This window comes from Harpia harpyja, chromosome 9 (assembly GCF_026419915.1).
Source record: "Harpia harpyja isolate bHarHar1 chromosome 9, bHarHar1 primary haplotype, whole genome shotgun sequence".
NCBI lineage: Eukaryota > Metazoa > Chordata > Aves > Accipitriformes > Accipitridae > Harpia > Harpia harpyja.
The window spans coordinates 25,327,136-25,348,808 of record NC_068948.1 but is presented as its reverse complement, the minus strand read 5'-3'; the positions used below and the strand labels follow the sequence as shown (position 1 = coordinate 25,348,808).

Sequence of the window (21,673 nt, the reverse complement as noted above, 5' to 3'; positions counted from 1 at the left end):
AGAAGTGGAGGAGCAAGTATCAAGCATTTGGAAGCAAAGGAGGAAAAGAATTAAAGCACAAAAAGGAAAAGAGGATTACAGCACTGGAGGTAAATACAGTTATTACTTCTAATACACAGATTATTACTTTTTCTGCTGAAGAGAACATGATACCATTGTAAATATAAAGGGTGCATGCCCCAGAGAGGCTGCCTGTTAAAGTACAGACCCTTTCCAGAAAAGTTTCAGAATCCCCGGTCCGTGCCATTGACCCTCCAGGGATCGCAGGCAGGCTGTAATTGCTTGTGTAAGTTGACAATTGGCCATATAAATGCTACTCCTTCTCATTACAACAAAAAACACTTCTTTCCGCTCTGCAACCTCTCAGTCATTGTGTCAAGTCACAGAGCTGAGATAATGGAGTTAACAGAACAAACACCAGAGCCAAGTGGGTAGCTTAGGTGAGCAGTGGGAGTAATAAGCTTCTTAACTCGAAGCTTTGAGATGGATCTCAAAGAACAGGCATCAACTACCAGATGTGTTTGCAGACATCTTGTTAGGGCTGGACAGATGCTTTAGGACACAGCAAAGTCTGAAATTCTCCCTGTACTGAACATTAAAGCAAAACAATCAGCCTGTATTAGCTCAAATGCACGGGAGCAGAGGAGCTGCCGGTTTTACAGTTGCAGAAATGGCAGTTCCAAGAGAGTTATGATATTTTCCACTCTGTAAGCGTACATGACCTTCCAACACTCCAAAAGTCCCAGCATATCTTTGTGAGATTCTCCCACGCTCCCAATACAGGTAGGCAACATGGAAACATTCAGTGAACAGCTGTGAAACTGTGTTGTGAAACTGTTGTTATTCACCACAGCGATTCAGCTATATTTGCTTTAATTTGTTTGACTGATGCTGACTAGCTACAAAAATACAGGATAAAATCCTGGCTTTGAGGAGGATCAACAGGAGTTTACCATTAACCCTGGTAAGGTCAGGAATTCCCCTGTGAGGGCAGGGACAGAGTCCCACGGAGATGTTTGCTTGCAAGATTTTTGATCCTGTGCTGGCAGCGCAGTGCCAATGCCTATATAAGCAGGAAGCGTGTAAAACAGAAAAGCTATTGTTCATCTAAGGAGATGGGATTCAAAACCTCCCATTCATCTCTGAAGGCTCATGTACTATGTCAGGATTAATAAGAGACCAGGGGAAGAATAACCAAAATATACTGTACTCAGGGGCCCTAGGCCACTGAGAAATTAACAATTGCTGAAGTTACATCAGTGGGAGAACAATTCTGCCTTTATTTCGTGCACTGGCTTATTCTTCATTGTTTCTGTGGCCTTGGCCCTTCACTGCCATTACGAGACTGCAACAGGGAACAGCCTGGGGCAGTGCAGCTAAAGAGATACTGATCTCTCATGTAGAAAGATACCAGTTCCATAGTTTTGCATTTATTTCCTAGCTGCTACATCTTTTCCAGTCGGTCTCAGCTGTTAGAAATATGATAAAGCCCTTCAGGCATGTGGCTGTAAGCAAACTGCAGGCAGCTTTTCTGCTTTAAAAACTGCAGAAATACCTAGTTAGTGCAGACTAAGACCTGAATTAGCACCAAGGTGAACTCCAGTAACCATCCTGCCATGACAGTGTGGCACTCGGTGAGAGCTGACCTGCCTGCATCTCTGTCCACTTTCCAGCACTGCCATATACTCTCTGAACTGCAGAGCTGGTAATGCAACAGCACCATCACCAGAAGTTCACATCATCCCTTTCTTCAATGAATCTGAGATACCTTATGAAAAGTAGACCAACGTTTTCCAAAATGGTCTCCAATGCCAAGCACCCAAGGTTCAACACTAATGCTCTGTGCTGTGTTAGTATCAGAAATAACAGATCACAGCACAGACACAATGGGCTGATGGATTAGAACTCAAATACTTAACTTTTAAACTGCAAAATCTTGATCTAGAAACAACGATATAGCAAGAGAACCTCAGAGGCTGTTTTCAGCAAAGGCATTTTATGGCTACATTCCCACTTCAGTACTTAAGTCATCTAAATTCTACCAAATATAAGCTATCAAATCATACCTATAGCTCGCCAATCTATATAGCTGCGATGACTTCAACAGGCCTATACTGATTCACATCAGCTCAGGATCTGGTAATAGATTACAGTAGCTGAAGAATCTAATATTATCTCCTAGCCACCCACTTGGAGCACAGAATAACAGAGGCAAAGAAGACACATATTTCAAATCTCTTGAAGATGCTTATCTTTATTTTCTAGTCAAACTGCTTCTCCAGTATTGTGTAAAGGAGTCCATTACATGGTGTAACTTCTACCTTAGTTATAAAAAATTAAGGAATCGTTTTTTAATACTGAGTTGCTGGTTGAACTCTGCTGTAATACAGCCACACTCAACAATACTGCTATTTTCTCTGAATAGTCAGCAGCCACAATTCATCACTGTTGACATACTGTCAGATACTAGGTCAGGTCATAGGATCCAAGAAGCCAGCATGGGGTCAGAACTTCAGTCTATACTCAGCTATAACAGAAGTCTCACTTAGGCTTTTTCAGTCCTCTTTGCTAAAGAAATCTTTTATCTAAGAGGCTTTCCACTGTTTTTTTTTTTTTAAAAAAAAAAAAAAGGTAAAAGCCAGCACCTCAATGAATAGTCTGATTTAGACAATTTCATGGATTCCATTTCTTCTCCTCCCCAACAAATACAACAAGCTTCTACATGGGGGTCCAAGTCTTTTTTTTCTTACTGGTGCCTGCACAGGCAGCCTGCCAGAAGCCAACTGACTGCATATAATGAAGGAATGCTGTATTGTGAAATGTGAAGACAGAATTTGCAAAGATGCTTCTCAAGCCAGTTATTAACTATGACTCATCCCCATCTGAACTGAACGGGGAGGAGAAGAGTAATTCTAACATCTAATGTCTCAATTCTGCAGGATATCTGCATGCAGAACTCCCACTAACTTTCAGTATCAAACTTCGATCGACATGGGAGTTACAGGATCATACCACCTAGATTCAGACAAAGGATCAAGGTTAGGTTTTGAGCCTGAGGTACCTGGAGAGCACTGGAATGGTCATTCTGGCAGGCCAGTTCCTGCTCTACTTCAGACACCTCCAGCAGGTTCCGCTCACCAACCAGTCGAGAGAGCTCTCCCACTACTGTCACGTGCTTCGATACCGTGCCTGACATCTTCTTGAACTGCGGGTAATTCTCCACAAATGCCTGCAATGGGGAAACCAAAGCAACTGGTTCTTCAAAAGAAAAGCAAGAGACAATGGATGTGTGCAACCCAGTGATAAACTGTACAAACTAATTTGCATCAGTATAAGCAAGACCAGTGCGGGTGTATGGATGACTGGGCACCTCAATCCCAGGAGCCCATAGGCTTTCTCTAAGTACCAAGAGATTTCTGGAAGGGATGTACTTTTTATTTACTCTTAAAATAAAAGGATACAGAAAGTATCTCCAAAGACATCGCCAAGATTCTTTAAATCTTGAACAGTGACTGAATTAATAGCCTGTGTTCTGAGCTGTTGCTAAGTGACCCAGCTCACATATAAAGTCCACACAGCCATATTGGAGTAAACTAAGTACTTAAACCAGAGCTTACTGATTCAATTGTAGGGCTTTGGGACTCCAGCAAGATCTAAGCAGCAGCTGAGGGAGCAGTCAGAACAAACGAGCTTGTAGACCACACTGCAGTGGTGCAGAATGGCCTACCAAAGCATCTAGCCTTCGGTGAAGAACCACTGTAATGAACACAGTGCAAAAAGGAGGTTCCTGCTCTGCAAAACTAGCATGACACAGAGATCTGAACTGTTGGTACTGGTAGTGTGGACTGTCAGTGTACAGACAGTAGTGATCTGCACTATCCTGCAATGGATGGGATTTAAAAATTCAGTCAGTTATGTGTAGATTGTCTATACCTTCATATCTGCTATGGATTCCAGCTTCTGCTGCTCCTTAGGTTTCCTCCTCTGGAAATCCTCCATAAGATTCTTGATGTTACTGCCAATCTCTGCAAAGTTCAGGTACATGTTCTGCACGGAACAAGACAGGGATCTGAGAGAAAGCCATTCTAACATGCGTCTTGACGCAACTGGAACAAGGTGGCACTCTGTGCCCAAAACACTGAAGTGCTGTTGCACATGGTCTCCCTGAGACCCAGGCTCGAGCAAGCAGCTCTGCAACTGGCCCAGGTTTTATTTAAAACTATAAAATGGACACGCTACTTCATGTAGGTTGCTACTTGCACTACACACTGATTTGCACCACTTGCATAAGCTATACAGTACATCACCACCCAATGCTCAAAGTCATTGGAAAGTTCCTTTCCCAAGGCAAAACAAAGAGCAGAACCTGATCCCCAAATTCAGCTACTCCTGAAGATCCCACTGAGATACCTACGTTGGCATAGAACTCGTCGTTCTCAGCAGACAAGACCACCTCTCGGAGATCCTTGCTTATCCCCGGTACCCGAGAGAGGTCAATGCGGTTGTTGTTAATCCCCAGCAATTCGTGAACCATAGCCTGGTACGTCCACTAACAAGGATGGTGAAAGAGAAAGGCAAATTATGACCTTAGTAAGATAACAAACAGCATTGGAAAATTAATGGATTTCAGGCTAAACTCAAACAAAGCCAGTTTATATTCCTCTAGTAATACACAGCGAATTCAAAGTGTGCATTTCTCAAACTTTTGCCAGAACGTTACAATAAGAAATAAATATTACTTCTGTTATAATCAGATGGGCATCCCATGGTGAGAGGTGCTGGTATAAACACAGAGCAAACCCACCCCTTTCCAGGGTGCTTACCGTAGGTATGTTCAAAAGACACAACTCTCTAAAAGAAGAGCAATGGGGATTAATATTCCTGTTCAAACAGTTCTGTTTGCCACCATTATCTCCTCCTCCTCTGCCTGTGAAGTGACATGTATTTTTGGCTGCAGAGGTTCCACAGTTACAAACTGTACAATTTCCTACGTGCTCCTTTGCTTCTTATGCAGCAGTAGGAGTGTGTTTCTGCACATCAGTGAGTTACTATGTTTATCCTGGGAAGACTAATATTAACCTAGAGAGAAAACTGAAAGCTGATCAGAGCACCGACATGCCCGACACTCCATTTACATTCAGGCGGATCTCTCTTCCGGATAGAAATCCTCTGTTATAGCAGGTAATGCTTTTGGTGCCCTGTGCTGAGTGCAGTCCTTAACTCTACAAACCACACGTGAGCTGGGTTTCTGACTGTCAGATCACTCCAAGAACACAAGTATCACCACTAGCTCCTACACCCCAGCGTTACAGAAGTGCTGGCTGCTGTTGCGGTAGCCTGGCTGCAGCTCCAGCCGTTGCTTGATCACCAGACTCACCTGTGTCTAAGTGTACCCCACAGAAACGAAAGCAGACAAACATATTCTGCCAGAATCTGCAGCACAGCAAACAAACAAAAAAATCACAATAGCTACATAGTAAATACTACCACCCATCAATAACACAGAGGGAGAAATACACCACTGCAAGATCACTCAATAACTGTGTAAGTGTACTGCCAAAGAGCCTATACAAATAAACCCTTGGAAAGGACACTGCCAAGACAGGAGGACTCCAAACGTAAACTGTGTCTCACAGAAGTGCAAGTGGCCTGGTTTGCCAGGGTGCTGGCTACATCTGCCACTGAAGCCAGCACACACAGTCTGTGCTCAACTGTCTGAAAAATCAGGCCACAAGAAAAAAAGAGGGAATTGAAAAAGAACTGGGGCAGGAGGCAGTACTTTTTACCTTTCAAATATAAACCATGCCCTACCAGGGTGTGAACTCCAACTCGCTGCTACCACCACAGGGCTCTGTGCACTTCCAGAACTTGCGTTCCTATCTCAGCCCTTGCACAACTGCGAGATGATTCACCTGGTTCAGAAGTGGGGTGATGGCATCGTCAGACCGGTCCAGAATAAGAAGTAAAGGAGGAACCTCAGTGCGCCGAAAGTCAAACAGCTCATACTCTTTAGTGATTACTTGCTGTTGAGAAAAGGAAAGAAAAACCACTTGATCTTATGTATACCCAGAAAATGTTTCCTCTTAGTTTGGATACAGGTGAAGAAAAAGCGAACAGCTGGTGAAAAATAAGTTGCGCTGCTACCTTAGTCTACACTGCTATTGAAGACATAATACAAAAGGCACCAGACAACCTACTGCAATTTATGACACTCACAGGCAATACAGTTCTTCACCTGCTCTCTGGTTGGAAGCAGGCCGAGATGAAGGATGTGACCTGCCCAAAGTCGTGCAACAAAGTAAATGACAGAATTTACATGAATCGACTGAAAAAGGGTATTTCTCTCAAATGGATCAATATGTAAATAAATTAAACAAAATTTAAGTACATTGCCAAACTTATTTAACACCGCTGTAGGCTCTCACCATACCTTCACACATTCAGCAAGCCTCTTTGCTGACTCAGAGGAGAGCTGGTACCGAATCATGGGGCATTTCTTCAGAGACAAAAGCAGAGCAGTCAGCCCTTGAGTTGTCCGGGACAGCTGAGCTGGATCCCAGCTGCGACCCTGGAAGGAAAGGCTGCATCTAGTATGGACGCACCATCCCCAAACTCCTTCTCACATAAAGTCTTATTTCTAAGTCTTAAAGTCTTACAGTAAACTATAGTTTGACTGAAGGAGCAGGTACACCAGAGGCCACAATCCAGATTCCCCAGTGTTCCTCCCCTTGCCAGTTCCTCGTAAGGATCAGTTTCCCCCTTACGGACCCTCAGCAGCAGTCCGCCTGCTGGGCAGCCCACCACGGCACCCCGCTTGTAGCGGCTACTGGTCTCTCTATTAACCATAAAACAAGGCCCTGGAGGAGCATTAGCTTTTTTCATACCTGGCAGCAGCCCAAGAGGTTGAGAGAAAAAACGTGTGGATTCACTGCAATGTAATCACCATAGAACTCCTGCCAACAAGTGAAAGCAAATACAGTTACGTGTCTTGCCAACCCTTATTCAGCCTACAAGAGTATGTGTTCCAGCATCAGCCACATTGATGCTAAAATCCTAAGCAATGCACAGACTCATTGACTCCCCCAGGCCGAACCTCCCAAATCCCTACACAGCTCCTGACAACTCCATTGCCAATTTGTTGTGTGTGTTCTTTGAGTACGTAGCTCTTTGTCAACACCACAAACATGTAGCAGCCTTGTGAAACACAGGTGACAGCAGAACCAGCAGCAGCTCTGACAACTGGAGGGCAGGCAGAAACAGGGGACATGGGACTTTTTCTTCCTTTTACTTTTTAATCCCATGTGTACGTTCATCTGTTCTTCCATCCTAGACTATTGCACAGTGCTGCTGCATACTGTTCAAGAACTACAGAGTCCTCCCATTGCCACAGCTGAGTTTGTTAGCTTGTACGTTCATTTTGCTGGTGCTTTTGGATTAGGAGATCTATTTAAAATATTCAAAATTCACCTGAACTTCAGCCACAACTTCCTGTTCATCAGCCTCAGCTAATGATTTGACATCACTCTTACTGATCACGTTACTGAAATCTGAAAGAAAACAAGAGCGAAAGAACAGTTGGGCTCTGCAAGTGACACGTAACACACAAGAACACCACAGAACAGTATGACCGGATTTTCCCCTGGAGCAGGAGCAGATTACAACAGAGATCCTTTGACCTTACATCTGCAATTATTATGCAGACATTATAATCCAGAAGTTACCTCACATGGATACTCTGAGCTAATTCTCTGTCTGACTTTCTGCCTCTGGTGCCAATATCCAGTACATGACTGCAGCACTGGATCAGCATGTGTTGTGGTTTAACCCCAGCCACCAACTAAGCACCATGCAGCTGCTCACTCACTCCCCCCCAATCCAGTGGGATGGGGGAGAAAATCGGTAAAAGAAAACTTGTGGGTTGAGATAAGAACGGTTTAATAGAACAGAAAGGAAGAAACTAATAATGATAATGATAACACTAATAAAATGACAACAGTAATAATAAAAGGATTGGAATGCACAAATGATGCGCAGTGCAATTGCTCACCACCCGCCGATCGACACCCAGTTAGTCCCCGAGCGGCGATCCCCTGCCCCCACTCCCCCCAGCTTCTATACTGGATGTGACGTCACATGGTATGGAATACACCGTTGGCCAGTTGGGGTCAGGTGCCCTGGCTCTGTCCTGTGCCAACTTCTTGTGCCCCTCCAGCTTTCTTGCTGGCTGGGCATGAGAAGCTGAAAAATCCTTGACTTTAGACTAAACACTACTTAGCAACAACTGAAAACATCAGTGTTATCAACATTCTTCACATACCAAACTCAAAACATAGCACTGTACCAGCTACTAGGAAGACAATTAACTCTATCCCAGCTGAAACCAGGACAGTATGTAATGGTCAACGATGGATTAAACGCCCGGTGGGATGCGGCAGTGCTGGAAAGGCAGCAGCGGCTCTCTCTCATCCTCTCCCCAGCCTAACATCTGCTCAATTAAGCAACACCACGTACAGCCCACTTGCAGTCAGTAAGTTCATATGTGTAAACGACAAGGAATATTAAATGACTGAACACAGCGACAGCCACATCTCTGTTGAGCTCCTCGGCCTTGCTGTGCTAGCCAGTCACCGCTACCCTTTCCAAACTGGAGTCCCCTCTTGCAGTTGGAGCCCGGCTCCTCAGCGCTGCATTCCTGCAGATCAGCAATGACATCTAGTGGCCACTTCAGCTCATTTCCCCGAATCTCACCAAGTGATTACCTGTGCTGGAGGACTAGACTTCAACACAAAACCAGCTGTGGTTGTTCTGCTTAATTTTTAAAACCACAGAATATTCTGTGGCATGAGCAGAGCATGTGAGAAACACCCACCTGATACGCCAGGCATCAGAAGATGCCGTGCAGCTGGGATGTGAAGTCTATCCCAAGTTACTTACCTTCAAGATTTGGGCCAGTCTCTCGTCCTGTGCATCTGTTTTCCATACAATAAAGGCATTCTACCCCCAGCGTTAGCCTTCTTTCATGTTTACGAAGCAACACGAAGCTTTAAAATCCCAGAGATTTTCAAGGATAAGCCGTATTGGAAGGATGCAGATTTATGGTGTTGCTTGGTAAAGATCTCTTACAAGTTGCTTCAGTTTAATCATTTTATCTGGTATGTATGTACCCTTTGCTAAAAGAATTTGGTGACCTAAACAGCGTGAAAACTAGAATTTGCACGTTCTTAGCATTTTAGTAAAGGCCTGACAGAGGGAGTGGTCACAGCATCTCACATCTGTATTTTCTCCTGAACATCGGGTCGGTCTCTGACTGGCAAGTCTGACTTTTGGGATGGAACGGGACATACTTACAAATGAAATAGATGCTGTACTTCGGCCTCCGCAGCTCCTGGATGAGGAACTCCACGTTCTCCTGGACAAAAACAGCACCGGGGAGCAGCAGATTTAAGAAATGTCACATCAGAAGGCTTTGGAGTGACCCCTGCCCCCTCGCCATCCCCATCACGGACCCTCACCCTGACCTATAGCTCATGCGCGACCATCTCACCACCTCAGGCTAAGGGCAGGCGTGAAGGGAAGGGCAGGGCGATCCCCGAGGACTCGGTGAGGGGCAGCGCTGGCAGGGGGCTCTACCTTGGTGGGCCGAAGGAAGCAGATGGCCTTCAGGTGCTTCATGGCCTCCCTGTTGGCGGAATCGAGACGCTCGAAGAGGTACACCTCCTTCTGCAGGATCTCGGACTGCGTGTACACCATGCTCACGATACCGGTCTGCGGGCGGGAGGCGACAGCGCCCATCAACCTGGGCCTCGGGCCCCGCCGGGCCGCTCGGCCCAGCACCGCTCCCCACCCGGGCCCGGCCCCGCCGCTCACCGTCTCCCGGTCCATGAGGAGCACCTTCATGCCCGGCCCGCTGTCCTCGATCATCTTGGACACGTACTGCTTGACAGCCAGCACCGCGTTCATCCCGGCTCGGCTCCGCTCCGCTCCCCTCAGCTCGACCCACTGCCACCGCCGCCGCTCGCCCGCCTGGGAGTTGTAGTCCGCCAGCGGCAGGGCCAGCCGGGCGGAGCGCGGCGCCGGACTACAACTCCCAGCGTGCCCCGCGATCGCCCCCCCCCCCCCCCGCCCGGTGCGGTCGCGGCCCGCAGGCTCGGGGGAGCGGCGGCGTCCCCTGAGGTGGGGACAGCACTCCCGCCAGCCCCGGCCGCCCCGGGGAAAGCCGGGAGCCGCCCGGCCCTGCGGCCTCCCCTGCGGCTGCGGGGGCACCCGAGCTGAGGAAGGGGGGCGGAAACGTCCTGGGAGGGCGAAAGCAGTTCGAGATTAAACCCGCCTCCTACCCGCCGCCCCGCCGCGGCCACCAAACCCGCTTCTTCCCCCCACTACCAGGGCACCCAACCCGCCTCTCCCCCCCGCCCCGGTCACCAAACCCGCCTCTTCCCCCCAGCCCCCTCGAAACACCCAACCCGGCTCTCGCGCCCCCCACCGGGCACCCAACCCGGGTCTCCCCTCCCCGCCCCGGGCACCTTCCCGCCCTGTCGGTAATGGAAGGAGAAGCTTGGTCCCTCCCTTCAGCACTCTTGCCCTCAGTCTCGTTTTCCAGCAAACGGAAGGTAAAAAAAAAAAAAAAAGATGCATTAAAATTCCATTTCGATATTGTGCACAATAAAGTAATGGGGGCAATTCCTTCATCACCAGTATAACCCACCAAGCAAGCTGGGACCCCGTTCTGGGAAGGTCTGGGCCTGGGCAAGGTGAAGCTGCAGAATGTGCAGCCGTAGCATCCCCGCCTGCCTGGGCATTTTTTCATCTAGGCAGTTTTTGAAGTCCATGCCAGCTTGGCTTCTGAAAGCAAAGCAAATTTGTAATCATGTATGTCTTAAAAAGACCCGCATCAGTACCAGGGTTTTGGGGGGAGCGGATGGAGGGAGGGGGGGATGCTCCCATGTCACTGCTCCCCCTCTGCATCGCTCATCTTTGGGATGGAGAGCACAGTGTTTGACCTTCATGGGATAACTTGTGTGACTGGAGCTGATATCTATTTTCCTAACCTTTAAAAGAGCGTATCTCTGTGCTATTTATTCTGCTGCTGTTATTATTCCTGAGTGTGACAATTTTGGAAAGGGGCTGTTATGTTCATAAAAATGTAATCATCTAACATGTGTGTTTTATACAGAAAATGGTGAGCAGGTGTTGCTGAAAAATGGAAGCTATTTGCAAATCTTGTAAGTACCTTTTCATAAAAGCTGACACAAAGGAACTCTTCCATGCTTATAGCTCATCTTCTGTTCTGCTTGATTTCTATTTAATATACATCAAAATACATTACAGAAATAGGGATATAGCTTAAAATTTTTGTATTTTATAGGAAAAATAAAGATCAGAGAAAGAGGCTTGTCCATGAAATCTTTTCCTTTTTAGACAGCAGCCAGTCTGTAAGTAATATTTATGAAAGCATTCTTGGAGACATTCACAATACGTTAGTGATACGCAGACTATTGAGGTTTGTGTACGGAGATAAGGTGTGAAGTTTGTCCATACCATAGTGTAACGGAGTTGTTCAGAAGTGTCATACTTTCCCTGGCTACATTAAGCTGAATATAACTAATATTTTCTCTCCTTAGGAGCTGCAGTCTTTCATCTTTCTAGTGAGTAAATGGGATGAGGTTTAGGAATCCCAGCTACTGCACACAAAAAGCAGTTGTAGTCAAGTGCTGAGAAATATCCTGATGAAGTGAGTTGAGAAAGTTTGGCTTTTAAATACATCCGATTGCTCTAAAGATGGATGTTAAAACAATACAACATTAAGGTTAAGACAAGGCTTTGTTTTGCCAAAGTTTTCTGGTGTTTGTAAAGAACACTAAAAAATTCAAGATGAAAGGGAAAGCAATCCTTTTGCTTGGTATCAAGAAAAGCAGGTGCCTAAGTGCCTTTTCACTATTCCTATAAACTTGGCCTGGATGGAGGAAAAATGCAGCTGTGTCTCCAAAATAGTACAGGAGCCAACAGTCTTAAAATCCTTCCCTTTAGTCTGAGCACGCAGACTAACTCAAGGCATTTGGATTTGATTGTAGTTTGTTTGCTGGCATGATTAAGTGGGTATAATACTGACCCTCCACAATATACACATCATGTGTAAGCAAAGATCTCTTAGCTGCTGTAATTTCTGCCATCAGATAGCTAGTGCATTTCAGCATTTATTGTAATTTAAAGAAAAAAACATCCTTAAATCTGAAATGATCAGATATTTTTGTATTCTTACTTGCATCTGGAAAGCCATAAACATAGCAATAGCAGAAATACAGTCAGTGCAAGCAGAATCTTTATTAACTTTATGAGATTATATTGTTTTGGCATCGATTTGATATTGTAATTCGGAACAGCATGCAACATAAAGGCTAAAAGGCAAAGTTATAGGTATTTTAAAATCCAACACGCTTAATCAGCCCTAAAGAAAGCTGACATTAAGGATGTACGAAGTTGATACTCATCTTAATGTTCAAAACACAATGGGTTTTTCCTATCCCAGGTCCAGGAAATTGATGCTTTGAGGACAGAAAATAGGAAGCTAAAAAATGCGGTACGTTTTACGCTGTTATTTAAATGTGTAGGCAGTTTGTCGTAGGACATCTTTTTGCAGTTGCTCAGGGAATAATCACGCACATCAGTTTAACACCTTTGGTTTCTCATGTATACAGAGGCTTCGCAGTTAGTGTTCCTGTATTTGTGCTCATTGCTATTCTCATTCAGTTTTCTCTTCCTCAGAACTCAAGACTGAGATACAAAACAAAAGGTATATTTTCTACAGTGCGCCTAAGCATCTCCCAACAGGAAATTCTTTATCATTAACATTTCATAAATTAGAAACTGAATTGAAGAGCAAATGTCTGTTATTAAAAATCTTTTAATACAAAAACATGTAAGGAAAATAATGTGAAGAAATTCATTGTGTATGCTTATAAAACTGACTGCTAATACAACAAGCTAGGTGGGATCAAAACGTAGTTTAGATTACTTAAATTCTTACCTAGTAAACTTTCTTATTTGCAGAAGTATTGAAGCCTCCCTTTAAGTCAGTTGGAATTTGCACAGAGATCTGGGTGGAAAGGCTAGCTGTCTTAGGCCCTTGTTTCGCAGTAACTACCACCAAATATGACATTTTGCAGAGTTGGGCACATAAATCATTCATAGCCAAACACGCTGAAATGAAAGAAAAGTCTATTAAGATATCAGTGGAATAATTTGTACCCATCTTTTTAACCCATCTGCTTGGAAAATAACAGTGAGTTTTACTGTGAGTTTGGTAAATGGAGATTCATCTTTTAGATTGGGTAGCAAAAATAATGTATCATTCCTTTTTCTTCCTAGATTGGGCATTAAAGAAAGAAGAGCACGAAAAGTAAGGATGAGAATTATCTTACATTGGGTTACAATGATACACAGCTGCGCTAAACTAACGTGGCTTTGTGGTTTAGAAGGGCAGAGTGAATTTCACCCTTGTTTAATAAATCTTTCCAATTTCTGGTGGCTAAAGTTCTGTGACAAATTGATGTCTTTATCAGCTTTGTACTTGAGAATCATTCTGACACATCTATTTGCATTTTGCTTTGTTTTCAAAGTGAGATCGAGAGACTTTCTGGCCAGATATCCAACTACCCAAACGGCACCAATTTCTGGGTAAAGATGTCAGTATTTAAAAAAAAAATTCTGAAGGCATTTTAATGAGACTAAATGTCCTCTAAAACATACAGTTTTGCTACATGCTGCTGTGACACAAAAAATAGTCAGAGGAAGGGAAGGAAGCCCTAGAGATGTTAATTATAAACACGATTGGAGTTTGTGCCATTTGGTTGTAGGGACTAGGCGAGCGTCAGAAATGGTTAAAAAACACCCTGTATCCCAAAATGGAGCAAAGGGAAACGAATTATAAACGGACACCTTAACTCCTCCATCTGCATTAGAGAAACCCCCTGCTAGGGATGTGTACAAGAAGCACAAGACTTCTGTGTAAACTCCAAAGTGGACTTCTTCAGCCTTGTAAAAAATACCTCGCTTTTTACGATTGCTTATGAAATGAACTGTATCTCTTGTTTAGTATGAAGAGTTGAAGCACCTCAGCGGCCCAGGTGTGTTATTTTTAACCACTGAAAGAACAGTGGAAAATAGTCATAAAGAGTGTTCCTCTTTACATATAAAACTGTTCTATATTTGTTCAGTTACATACTATAGCGATACACTTCCTATCTGCTTTGTAGCCACTGTAAGTGATTTAGAATGAAAACATTTGCATTGTATTAGAGTCAGAATAGTGTTATTTAGTTTAAAAGAAATGATAACAAAGATATCTTGCATTCAGAGTTATAACTCGGATGTGAAGCACGCGGTCTGCAGGTAACTAAATGTTAAAACGATTGTGCTTCTATTTTTAAATTAGCAGATAAGAGAACACCAAGGAAACAGACCAAACATGCGAGGTGAGCAATGGGAAATGTTTGCTTTGCCAGCGCCTCTCGGAATAATAAGATGAGATAATGTATTACATCATCACTTTCGAAACTTCATTTTTTAGCTGAATGGCTTAGAGAAATTATTATGAGGAAAACCAAGATTTTCAGAGGTGCTGAAGCGATTCATTTGCCTGCTAGTTAACAGAAATTTTGGGCGCATTCCAAGGTGTTTTCACAAAACTAGTGGCTACATATGCATCTTTTTTTATTTAAAGTACTTAGGTTTGAGTTGTAAAATGTGTGTTTTCATTTGTTATGTTTTAGGAAAAAAATTTTGAAAAGCATTGATGTCCCATGTCAGTATCATTTAATTATCAGTTTTAATTAAAGCACTGGAATTGAAGAAGCTTGTAGCAGCTTAGCTTACATAACCAGTTAAACATAAATAGCCCCAACATGCAACTTCTGGGGAAAACTACAAAAGATCAGTGGCATTTTAAACCGATTTTAATTGTGTTTGAATTCCTGCAGCAGTCAGATAGAGGGCGCCGGCGGAGCGGAGGAAAGGTGACTGCGCATCCTCTTCAGGGCTAAAGGCTTTCATGGCACTAGGAAAACACTGACCCCACAGAATTCAACAGACTTTATTGCCCATAGCTGTTTTCTTTGGAGGGATGTTGCTGAGATGCAGCAGTGCCCCAAAAGATGTGAAGTTGGCCGAGGACACGATGTGTTCGGTGACTCCGGGCTCGTCCTTGTGGCACAGAAGCTGCAGGGGAATTGAAAACCAGCAGCAGGAGCTGGTCTGTGTCTCACAAGCAATGTCTGTGTCCCACTGCTTCATCCTCTGTGCCACGCAAGGCATATCATTCAGGCTGCTTTTCACCAGTTGTGGTGAAAAATCAGTAAAAGGGAATGAGAAATGGGGTCAGTTGCAAGATGTAGCTGTAATGAAGAGATCTGCCTGGCAGTCTGATGGAAAATGTTTGTACAGTATTAATATGTCTGGGACGACTCCATGCATAGCTGCAATCTGTGGGTCACCGGATTCATGGAAGTCCCATAGCTAAATCTCATTATGTCTTGCCAGAGAGAGAGGTCTGGAAAAAAAGAACCTGGACTTGGAGGTCAGGGGACCTTGTTGCTCTTCTTTTGGCAAAATGATCCCACCCCATGGGCTCAGGCCGTAAGATCTGAGCCCGGGTTGTTGGGAGCAGTGGGAGGCAGCTGGGGAAGTCTGGCATGCAGCGCAGTTTTGACCAGGCAGGCTCCAGAGAACCCCGGTAGCTTTGGCCCAGAGTGTGCCGGCATGGGAGGGCTAAAACCAGCCTGTAAAAGAGACAAGGGAGTATTGTACACCTTTTTTTTCCCACGTCATTAATATTAGCACACAGGAACTTCTCCTTTTTCTTGGACAACCCACTGTTTCTCATCGCTTTCAACCATAGGGAAAGAATTGACACAGATTATGTTCTTATTTAGGAAACCTAAAGATGGCATTAGAGCTTTTTTTGTGTCTCTATCACCCATTCGTACACTTTTGCAAATCCTATCTTTTAAGAGCTCTTTCCCCCCACCTCCTTCCTTTGCACAGTTTCCATCTCTCTCTCTTCCATCCCTAGTCCTTCTGCTCCTTACGCCCAAAATCACACAGGCTTTTAAATTTGTGCTTGTACCAAGGAGTGCTTGGTAAATCAGAAGAGCGTCCTTCCAGGTTCCAAGTACAAGAACGTTACTTAGTTTTACTGAAAACGAGGTAATGCTCCTCTTCAAGAACACCAGCTCTGGGTGAGTAATGTTCAAACACCCAGAAGAGCCTTTGGTTCTGCTAATCGCAGTAAGAACAGCAGTTGGGATTAGATACTATTCCGAGAGGGACAGAGCTAAAAAGGGGCCGCACGAAACAGAGCCAGCGTACCCTCGCTGTCAGATCACTATTTATAGAAGGCTGGATAAATGAATAAATCCTGCCTTTCACTTCCAATTAAGCAACTCCCCATTTCTTTGTTGAGTAACCTGCACGTTTGTTGTCTTTTAAGCACTTAGATTACCAGCTGAGATCACATTTTAAATTGCATTTCACTGTGCAAAATACCTTGGGTCTTCTTCCTACAGAGTGGTTAGAGGCCAGGAAGTTTTGCATATGTACAGATCTTGAGACAAAAAAAGATTTGTGTGGTTTAGATGGTTCAGGATTTCTCTAGGAAAAACACTATTCCAGGCACCTGATTTTACTCCTCACATTCAAACTGACTGGCACCTTACTTAAGGAGTTAGTGGGGGTACTCACGGCAAAAGGTACTGCTTTATGGGCACAATAATTGCAAACTAAATAAAAAATTGGTATTTAATTGCATCCTATTGTTTTCTGGCCTTGTTTAGATTTGAAATGTTTTAGTGCCTGGAAAGTACTTATCATTTAATTATTTGTCCAGTTTCCTTGGAAATGCTTCTGTAATGATGTCAGTGATGGGTTTTTTTCAACTAAAGAAGCCCAGAATGTTGTCTCCTTCTTAAATACACCTTTGTAATTGTCCTTAAAGGCATACAAATGCCTTTTTGTGCCTTTGCCATTTTTCTGTAGTGATAGATTTGTTTAAATGAATTACAAATCAAAAGTATAATGCAAAAGTTTTTTTGTTATTTTAACATTAATATTCTACTATCAAAAAGGATTCAAAATTCATGTAATTATGGGGGGGGATATTCTTTTATATAAGACTGTTGTAACTCAGACAGGTGAAGAAAGCTGGAGGTAATGTATAGTAGAATGAATGCATACTAAAAGCACTAGCAAAGCAGTAGGTTTATAAAAAAACCAAACCAACTTGCTATGTGGACTGGAAATTATGTTCGCATCAAATGTGTAAAATAGTTACAAAAATATCCTAAGTTCTGTATTTTTGTTGCTGAAACCTATTATTACATCAGAAGCTGTAACACTGCATCTCCATAATTTTGAATGTCCACGTTGAGACATCAGGGACTGATTTTTAGTCAAATTTAGGTAGCAGTAGGCACGTCTAAAAATAAAGTCTAATGCTTGCAAGACATTCAACCATAGAAAACCACACAATCAGTTGTAAATTGTCCTCTGCTGCTGGAGCCTGGTTTTAAATTGCCAGATAAGGGATTGTATTTTTAATGTCTCTTCAAAATACCTTTGAGTCAGGGACTTTTTGTTCTGCCTTAGTGCAGAGCCTAGCAGCTGGGCTGGCACCAAGCTCCTGCAAGCTCCCGTAGTACAAATGCGTAAAATAATAATGATAATGGACGGATCTGAGCACCTTCCTGAAAAGTACAAACAAACAGCAATACTGAACACAAATTAGAGATACACTAGCCCAGCAGCATAAAGCTTGAGAAGAATTATCTAGTTAATTTATTTCAAAAGATAAAGTAGATCTCCCAATGCAGATTTTATCTTTAGTATAGTCTATTTATTTGCCTTCTAAGCTTAACTGGATGTTTGTCGAGTCACTGGCCCGAGTAATTCAAACACCTTGGCTTCATATGAATCCAGAAAATGGTGGTCAGGTGCTACTTGGTTTTACTCTGTTTCCGTTTTCCCCTTCCCCCATCTAAGCTTTGCCAACGTACCACAGTGTTGGCCTTCAAATCAGCCCTAAAACTCTGCTGACCAATTTTATTCGTACCAAAAGGTGCAGCACTCTGGGAACTGTGGACAAAAGGGAACCACAATAGGATCACAATAAAATCTGCCGTTTCCAGAAGTCCCGAACTCTGACTTGCCCTCCTGGCGAGCCCATCAGACAGGATGGCCCTCGAGGTTTCTTAGTTCAGACTCCTCGATTCCCATAATTATTCTTCCACCATGGCTTTTATCCACCTGCAAAAGGTCAGTGTGGGATGCGGGTGACTTGGTTGTTTTGAGGATGATGTGGCAAAATGTTTGTTGGCTGTCATGCTGAGGTTTGCTCGTATTTATGTTTCATCTACATAGAAGTCGGTGGATCTGTGCTGATCTACCACTTTTACAAATTATCAAATAATGGATGTGATAAGAACTAACAGAAAAGAAATATCTGAGGGTAAAAATAGTTCCAATGATCATTTTATTAATTTCTGAGAGTGAGAATGTCCATCTCATTTGTAGGGTACTTACCTGTTATTTGCAGATAAGACATTTAAAGCAACTGTATTTTTATTTTGAGGAAATCTTTACGATTTTCCTTTCCCACAGAATGACTTTGGATGGTAGAAGAGCAGTTTAATGTCAACAGGACTTGTTGCTGGACAATGTAACATTTGACATTGTTCCTAATTTAAATCTTCCTTAAGAATTCATTCAAGTATATATTTGTATAAATAAAAAATTGATTTAATCTCACTAATAATTACTCTAGTCCAATTACTATTTAAACAGCATGATAACAGCTTCAGGGGCAGATTTTGTTACCTAAGTTTAGCCAATAGGATTGTCCCAGGATTACAGTGCTGTCTATTTTAAGAGATCAAATTTTATCTTGATTATTTAAAAAGGAGTCAATTTTCCTCTTCTCTTGAAAGAGAAAGTTGGCCAAGGCAGTTTGCGCTTCCTGGGACATCACACACTACCACCTAACAGAAAATTCCTGCTCTCTACAACTTTGAGTCACATCCCATCCCATCTCACATCTCTAAAATGGTTCTACTTCGTTCTCAACATAGGAAAATCATTTTTCACCACCTCTGCTCTAGCAGATAATATCGGTTCTTTTACCAATTTGAGTAGCTGTCCCATGAAACAGCAAAAACTGGGGAATGATGTGAGAAGAGCTCCTCCTGTTCAGAGAAACTCCACAGACTTGCAGTTCACATGGAATATATTCCAAGTAGCTATTTTACATTTGACCCATGCATCAAACCAGTAACATTACTGGATCAGACTGTGCTTCCTTTATTTCTTCCTACTCTAAAACAAAGGCACGGTTTCAGCTGTGACTTTGGTTCTGACACTTGTGCACAACTGCGCAGCTCAAACTGTCTAATTGAACATAAGCTTATAAATGAAATCCCAGAGATTCTTGTTGAAAGTGTAGGCTGAAAACCATCCTGATGCACACAATGCCGTGGAATAACTCCCTGGTTTATGTGTTCTTGGTACCAGTTGCACACCAGACACACTGAGTTAGAAAAATTTAGATGTGCCCCTTCGAGCCAGATGTCTCGGCCGTTCTGACATCAGTGTCTGCTTCCCACTAACGTCATTTGTGCCTGACGAACCCGTTAGCCAACGTACAATATTCCACTTCTAAAGCTTTCTGCCTGCTGGTGGGAGAGAGCCGAACTGCAGAAAGCCACGTCATCAGGTATCAAGTCAGAAGAGGAGATAATCCTTCTGCGCATCCTATTACTGATTCATGTGCAAAGCTGCGGTGGAAGCCAATGGTGATACCGCAGGGGGGTGGGACCAGCTGCGGGCATCCAGCCATGGACAGCTCGCACCTTTTTGTCAGCTCCCTTGTATTAAGGAAATGGAAATGTTTGTGTACGCCGTGAAAGTGGCATATCGGTTCAACGGTCATCTCCCTCAATACTTCTTCAAAGCAGCAGTCTTTTAACCAAAGAAATACTGTGAGCGTTTCCATCAAGTCCCGTTACACCCCAACCGTGTGTGTGTTGTAGCATCCAGGGGCCAAATCAACGCATGGCATGAGTGAGTCCAGCTCTGGAAATGGGCCAAGAACTAAGCATTTGCTCCTATAAATTAACATCTTTGGTTCAGTGACAAAATCCTCTTTCTATCGTGTCAGTAAAAGGGTAATAACGTTAGTTATAGGAGAGAGGAATAACAGATCACTGCCAGCAGAAGGGAGCTGAAATTCATGCAGACTTTGAAAAATATAGTTGCTTAGAAACAGTTGTGCCTGTATGTCTTGTGATGTTTTTCTTCCTCTGGTTTTCATTAATCCGAAATAATTTTCTTTACCTCTCTCCTGTGTGCAAGAAAGTTACAGCATCCCTGGTGACGGTCCTGGCTAAGCATCTGGTTTCCGGTGACTTGGGAAAATCCCAACCCTTTCCCTGTGCCTCAGTTCTTACACTCTAAAACGATGCTCGTGTCCAAGACATCTTCTGCCACAGCGTTTGGGTCTCCTGAGGAAAAATGCTACATAAAAAAGAGGCCCTTGGCAAGTAAAATAAGGTTTGGATGAGTTTCCATCTTTGAAGAGTTTCAGGCCTGTGAAGCCAAAAATTAGTTTGTTTTCCTATTAGCTTTGCTTGTCAGTTGCCATTTAACCCTCTGCTTTTTCTAACGGAGTAGAAAAAAAAAGTCATCACACCATGAGTAAGCATGTCTTTTTTCCTACTCAATTATCTCTCATTAGTCAATACAAGTAACTCCATTTAACTGCCTTGGGAACAATTTCTGCATCTATTGAGCTGGCCTACAGTAAGTCTTGTGGTTTCCTGTTGGCCTTGGAAAATGAGCACACTTCATTATGTAGAATGGTTTACTTCACCTCATTATTTTTTCATAATCTTATTGTGCTTCCCTTTTAACAGTGACAAGGAGGAGAAAAAAAGCACATAAACAAGCAAAAGTCCTTTTGGGTCCAGAACTTTATCTGCTTTCTTTTGGAAACTGCATATATATGTCAATTATGTTGAGTTAATTGCCCACTCCATAAGGTTTTTTGGGAAAAGTCAAGTGAGTTTTAAAACAAGAAAAGCTCTTTCATAACCCTGCTAGCTGAGGCCTTTAAAAGTCTTCTTCGCAAATCAGTCCAGAGCTAACCAGTCAAGCCCAAGTTAAGCTGAAAAGACTTTGTGTCTCCGATCCCTGTGCTTCCTCATCATATGTTTCTCTTCACTAGTGAAATGATTTCTAGACAAAGCTTGACAACGGTGGTCCTGGGCTCACGAATGCCTCGCCTCACTTCTTCGGTGTCTTGGCGATGCTCGCCATCTGCTCCTCTGTCTTTATCCCCCTCTACTCCAATCCCTGATCCTCTTTATGGCACTCTTCTTATTTATCCTAATGTCCCCTAACAAATCCAGGCGAGTCATTGCACTTGGTCAAGACCGTGCTTTAATCTTCCTTCGTATCCCTGATGTAAAGAGCTGTAACGGTGCTGGTGTGTCATGCTGCGGATGCTGTAAGGACAACGGGCATTTAACTGCTGCTTTAGCAGTCTGGATAACAGCCCTGTGCTAGGTTGGGCATTAATTCTGCTGATGACTGGCACCCGAAGCTTCAGAAGAAAGGGAGAACCTCTATGTTTTGC

At 43.5% G+C, this 21,673-nt stretch overlaps 1 protein-coding gene and 1 long non-coding RNA gene across 3 annotated transcripts in view; one reads left to right on the top strand and one right to left on the bottom strand.

Moving 5' to 3' along the window:
- The window catches only part of VPS45 (vacuolar protein sorting 45 homolog), a 29,501-nt gene extending 19,438 nt beyond the window's left edge, over positions 1-10,063 (bottom strand). The window contains exons 1-10 of one of the 2 annotated variants that reach the window (XR_008236491.1): positions 9,868-10,063; positions 9,631-9,765; positions 9,349-9,409; positions 7,468-7,547; positions 6,885-6,953; positions 6,431-6,568; positions 5,913-6,023; positions 4,415-4,549; positions 3,934-4,047; positions 3,062-3,229 (exon numbers count right to left, since the gene is read on the bottom strand). Coding sequence is in view for 1 of the 2 variants with exons in the window: in XM_052795683.1 (XP_052651643.1) it covers positions 3,062-3,229; positions 3,934-4,047; positions 4,415-4,549; positions 5,913-6,023; positions 6,431-6,568; positions 6,885-6,953; positions 7,468-7,547; positions 9,349-9,409; positions 9,631-9,765; positions 9,868-9,960 (1,104 nt within the window). In the remaining variant the exon portion in view is untranslated. The remainder of the gene's footprint in view (positions 1-3,061; positions 3,230-3,933; positions 4,048-4,414; positions 4,550-5,912; positions 6,024-6,430; positions 6,569-6,884; positions 6,954-7,467; positions 7,548-9,348; positions 9,410-9,630; positions 9,766-9,867) is intronic. The other variant, XM_052795683.1, reaches the window with a different exon arrangement.
- A 423-nt stretch (positions 10,064-10,486) lies between these two features.
- Positions 10,487-19,062, top strand: LOC128145499 (uncharacterized). The gene is made up of 4 exons (XR_008236492.1): positions 10,487-10,607; positions 11,171-11,219; positions 14,429-14,468; positions 14,973-19,062. It is a non-coding gene; the product is annotated as an uncharacterized LOC128145499 (long non-coding RNA).
- The last annotated feature ends 2,611 nt before the right edge of the window (positions 19,063-21,673 follow it).